The 5,928-nt window shown below is 36.5% G+C and overlaps 1 protein-coding gene across 1 annotated transcript; it reads left to right on the plus strand.

Moving 5' to 3' along the window:
* Positions 1-2,639: 2,639 nt before the first annotated feature.
* LOC131072507 (pentatricopeptide repeat-containing protein At1g08070, chloroplastic-like) lies at positions 2,640-4,987 on the plus strand. The gene is made up of 4 exons (XM_058008677.2): positions 2,640-2,745; positions 2,863-3,120; positions 3,193-3,381; positions 4,512-4,987. The coding sequence occupies exons 1-4, from the start codon at positions 2,640-2,642 to the stop codon at positions 4,985-4,987; spliced, it is 1,029 nt and encodes a 342-aa protein (XP_057864660.2).
* The last annotated feature ends 941 nt before the right edge of the window (positions 4,988-5,928 follow it).

Genomic DNA, 5,928 nt, shown 5'->3' on the forward strand with positions numbered 1-5,928 from the left:
AAGTTATAGCTTGATAGAATGTTTCACCGGTTTTATGAGGCTTCACATGTTTCATCAATTGGATGCTTGATTCAAAAGTTATCGCCTCTAGTTGGGTCTCCTAAAATAGGAAATATAAAAAATGTATCAAACACATAAATGAGTTGTAAAAGGGAGTTACATATGTTGGTGTCTATTTTGATACATCATAGGGCATCTTGGATTGGAGATAAGTTGGTTGCACTTTTTGGGTGTTTTGAGCACATAGTTTTGTATATATCATCTATTGATTTCATGTACCATTTATCCTACATATTATATGTGTGAGGTGGAGGTTATGCATAAAATTATTATAGCTATTGGGTTACCTCTAGATCTTTGGTTGGTGATACTCTTGTGAGAAACTTGTTCTGCAAACATTTGTATTTTGTTGATTTATGAATAATATATTGGGAAACTTTTGGAGTGTGGGGCTTTTCTCCCAGAAAACACTCTCCCATGTAAATAACTATGTTGTGATATGTATATTATTTATGCTTTATAATTATTATGTCTATATAACTATTGTAAATATCTAAAAAGTTTTTGCATTACCCTCATCTCAAGATTAGTGTAGGAAGTTGTTCCACAACCTTAACTTCTTTACAAGTTATTTAACTCTATAATGGATGTTGATTTGATTATGTCAAGTGTCACCTATGAATTTGTCAATGCTCCAAAATATTCAAACCTATTGTAATATTATCTCAAAATAAAGAAAACAATTATCAAATAGCTAGTTCACTTCCATGACTTTATATTACATCTCCACAAGTGTGGGTATAAACTATTTTCATGGATACAAACCTAGTTCCTTGATCTAGGGCCACAATTTAAATTTAAATTTTGAAAAGGTTATTTTTTTAAGCCATGGAACTAAGCTAGCTTTATGGATTGATAGACTAGGAGTTTAGTCAATAATCTAGGAATTAATGGAACGGAAATCATTCTTAGATAAAGTAATTTTTTAACTTCCACTATGTAGAAGTACATCATTTTGCACTAGTCACTTCAATAGAGATAAACATGTCAAATTGAGTCCAAAATAAAGGGGTAATGTGTAAGGTACATATGTAATTTTTATATTTGCGCCTAGAAAATCATAATTTTCAATGATTAACCTTTTCCTAGATGATGCCATGAGTTAACCCCACTCCAAATTTAGGTACCATACATTTTTAAATGCAATATGGTTTCTTAGTTCCTGCTCTGCTAGGAACTATTGTTGAGGCTTCAATTTTAGTTCCTGCTCCGCCTCAACTATTGTTGAGGCTTCAGTTTAAATGATTAACCTTTTCCTAGATGATGCCATGAGTTAACCCCACTCCAAATTTAGGTACCATACATTTTTAAATGCAATATGGTTTCTTAGTTCCTGCTCCGCTAGGAACTATTGTTGAGGCTTCAGTTTAAATAGTGATTAAACTCCATGAAAACAGCCAATCAGACTTTAGCATTTATGAAGATTAAATTTCCATATACTATTTTCTCAATGAAGTTGCATATTTCTTAACACAAATATTAATTCAAACTTTTTTGGCACACTACTATTTGCTATATTTTAGGTTGCAGGGATGTCAGGTAAGATATCTGTTCTCAATACAAGAGAACGCACTAACCTCAAGACAAATTTCTGAGCTGTCCAAGATTAGCAAGGTCAGTTCGTCAGTGCATTGCAGGGACAGACACTGGTTGTAGTCAGTAGGTGTTGCAAACCTAAAAACTCGCGATCTTCCACGTTGCTACTTACAAAACACTTGTAATTTGAACAAGACAAGACTTAGGATCAAACATGCAAACAGTCTACTCACCGAACACATGTAATTGGCATTACATCTTGATGAAGGAATCTGGATTAATATCCAAATATCGGCATACGTAGGTCCTCAATAGTACAGGAAATGATGGCCATATTTCACCACTCTCCACGCTTGTTTCCATAAGTGCCCTCTGAAGATTGCACTCACGTCTGCATAATGCTCTTCTCGCTTCCAAAAAGCAAAGCCTGTGCACAACAAGAAATTCACTAGCCATAATTCTTGGCATTTGGCCTACAGAAAAAGGTTATTTATGGTTTAACAGTATTAGTATACACTTGTTATGGCAACCATTCTACCCCGTAGATGTTCTATTCTTGTATAAATTTGCAAGTTTCAGTTTTCTATTCTTGTTTTTATTGTAGAGTTATTTTTCTTGTTGAGCTCGGCCCCTTTTTTTTAAGGTTCCCTCTCCTTCTACTGTTAATGTTTGTTTGGTTTTGAAAGCTTAAAAATCTGTAAGTGATAATGCTTACAGGCTTACCACTGGCATTGTTGTCGTGGTAAACGTAGACTGAATAACTCCAATTACAATTAGAAAATGTCTCTCTCACAGCATTAAGTTGAAGGAGGCGATGCACATTCTGCTTACTACACACAAACCCCCTGAAAACTACTCTGCATATCTTCAATTATTACAGACCTTTATTTTCAAGAACGCTTTTTTTACAAGGGAAAAATGTCCACTCTTTTATCGTTCACGGGCGATTTACATTTTCTACACGCACAACTATTCATAATAAGCTTATTTCCTTGTATGTCAAGTGCGGAAGTTTGGTAGATGCCCGCAGATTGTTTGACCACATGAAAGAACGAGACAGGGTTTCATGGAATACTATTATTGCAGCATATGGAAGACATGGGTATTGTCGCGAGGCAGTCACACTGTTTCACCATATGCAACAAACAGGTCTCCAACCCGACCACTATACACTTGCCAGCGTACTCCCAGCCTGTGCCAAAATGGGAGCTTTGGAACAGGGTATGGACATTCATAAAAGTATAAATGATGGACTAATTTTGTCAGATATTGTAGTTGCTACTGCCCTGGTGGACATGTATGCAAAATGTGGAAGCATAGACAAGGCGCGTAAATTGTTCGATAGAATCCCTCAAAGAAATGCTTTCTTATGGACTGCAATGATTGCAGGGGATGCACATAATGGATTTGCTGAAAAGGCTTCAGAAACTTTTAAGCAAATGCAATTAGACGGTATAAAGCCGGACACCACAACCTTTGCCAGTATCCTCCCTGCCTGTGCCAAAATGGGAGCTTTGGTTTGGGGTATCGACATCCATCAAAGCATAATGGAAGGGGAGTTTTTGTCAGATATTATAGTTGGAAATGCTCTGGTAGACATGTATGCAAAGTGTGGAGACATAGACAAGGCACGCGAACTGTTTGACAGAATGCCTCAAAGGGATATCGTCTCATGGAATTCGTTGATATCAGGATATGCACAGAACGGATTTGTCGAAAATGCTTTAGAAATTTTCAAGCAAATGCAATTGGCAGCTGTAAAGCCAGACTCTACAACCTTTGCTAGCATCCTCCCCATGTGTGCCAAAATGGGAGCCTTGAAACAGGGTATGGACATCCATCGAAGCGTAATGGAAGGAGGATTTTTGTCAGATATTATAGTTGGAAATACTTTGGTAGACATGTATGCAAAATGTGGAAGCGTAGACAAGGCACGCAAATTGTTTGGCAGAATGCAGCAAAGAGATATCATTTCGTGGAATGCCATGATTGCAGGATATGCACAAAATGGATTTGTTGAAAAAGCTCTAGAAACTTTCAACCAAATGCAATTGGCAGGTGTAAAGCCAAATTCCTCAACCCTTGCCAGCATCCTCCCTGCCTGTGCCAAAATGGGAGCTTTGGAACAGGGTATAGACATCCATCAAAGCATAAAGGATAGAGGAATTTTGTTAGATGTTGTAGTTGCAACTTCCTTGGTAGACATGTATGCAAAATGTGGAAGAATAGACAAGGCTTGTGAACTATTTGAAGAAATGCCTCACAGAAATGTGGTCTCCTGGAATGCCATGATTGCAGGATATGCACAAAATGGAGTTTTTGAAAAGGCATTAGAAACTTTCAAGCAAATGCACAAAATGGAGTTTTGAAAAGGCATTAGAAACTTTCAAGCAAATGCAATTGGCAGGTCTAAAGCCAAACCCCACAACATTTGCCAGCATTCTTCCTGCCTGTGCCAAAATGGGAGCTTTGGAACAAGGTATGGACATCCATCAAAGCATTATGGAAGGGGGATTTTTGTCAGATATTATAGTTGGAAATGCTTTGGTAGACATGTATGGAAAGTGTGGAAACATGGAGAAGGCACGTGAACTGTTTGACAAAATGCCACAAAAAAATGTGGTCTCATGGAATGCCATGATTGCAGGGTATGCACACAATGGATTTTGCAAGGATGCTCTTAAAATCTTTGAATTAATGAAGCACTCTGGAGCATATCCTGACGCTGTAGACATATAGGTTTAGTAGATGAGGGCTGTACATACTTCAGTGACATGCATAATCCTTATTGCATTACACCTACAATTGATCATTATGTGTGCACACCCTAAACTTTATCATTAAGATGCCAATTAAACCAGTGGTGGTTGTGTGGATGTGTTTCCTTGGTGCCTGTAAATCACATATGAATATAGGTTTAGGAGTATTTACAGCGCTGCTGATTTTAGATTTGGATCCTAATAATGCTACAACTTATGTTCTTCTCTCGAACATCTACGCAGAAGTAGGCAGGCGGGGTGAGGTTGAAACGGTAAGGAGATTGATGAAAGATAGAGGAGTTACAAAGATACCTGGATGCAGTTGGATTGAAGGCCATAAAATGGTACATGCTTTTTGTGTAGGAGACAGATCACATCCACAGACACCGGAGATCTATGCAGAGTTGGAGAAATTGGCTTTGGAGATGAAGGCAGCAGGGTATTTTCCAGATTCAAGACATTTATCTAATGACGTGGAAGAGGAGGAAAAGGAATTTTTTCTCTCTCGCCATAGTGAAAAGTTAGCAATTGATTTTGGTTTGTTAAACACACCACCCGGAACAACTCTTGCTCTGATTGCCACACTGCAACAAAATTTATCTCCAAGATTGTTGCAAGAGAAATTGTTGTGAGAGATGCTAACCGTTTCCATCATTTTAAACATGGAAAATGTTCTTGTGGAGATTATTGGTGATGCTAATATGGAGCAATTTGAAAAATAGGCTTGCACCGTGTGCTGTGTCAGACCTGCAGTAATAATGAAGGGACGAGGTTTTATTTTCAGTCTCTAGAAAGTTTCCTGTCTTGTTTTGAGTATTTGGCATTCCAGACCATACTGTTGTTTCATAAATTGAGATGCATAGAGTGCAATGCAGGTCACTGGGTATATATAGATCAGTGCATAGAGTGCAATCGGATCAAAGGCCTACTTTATGATAATCTGGATGCTTTATTGAATTGTTTTCACATAACCTATACATTTATGAAATGAAAAGTTGGAGAGAGGGGAAAAGGACTAAGGTGAGGAACACTCAAAATTAAATGGAAAGATGCTTGTTCAGTAGAAAATGAAAGAGGAGAGCTCACAATCATTCTTGTAATTTTGTATAATTTTTTGTTTGGATTAATTATATTATATTTTATCTATGTCAAGTTAACATTTTTGAAATTAAATTACATATTTCAGATTTAGTATGTAACTTTATGTATAATTTGTCTCATTTACAGTTAAATATGTCACATGATCCTTCCTTCGCTTTGTGAGATAGCTAATAGATTTGTGAATTCATACACGTTTTTTTTAATCTAATTAGATTTTGATCTTTTTAATTTTACTTAGAAATAAGCTATAATAATTTGTATATGAAGAAGTGGAAAAAATTACAATTGTTTATGCTGCCATTTGAACTCGTGCAGTTTCCAATTGATCTAATGTCAATGTGTTCAAGTCCAATTGTTGACCTTAGATAAAACCATTTTTAAAAGTAAATAAATTTTTTTAAAAACCACTTTTTTAATATAAACAAACTAAACAAAACAAAAATTGTTTTTACAATCTTGAGCAGGAACTTCG

This window comes from Cryptomeria japonica, chromosome 10 (genome assembly GCF_030272615.1).
Source record: "Cryptomeria japonica chromosome 10, Sugi_1.0, whole genome shotgun sequence".
Taxonomy (NCBI): domain Eukaryota; kingdom Viridiplantae; phylum Streptophyta; class Pinopsida; order Cupressales; family Cupressaceae; genus Cryptomeria; species Cryptomeria japonica.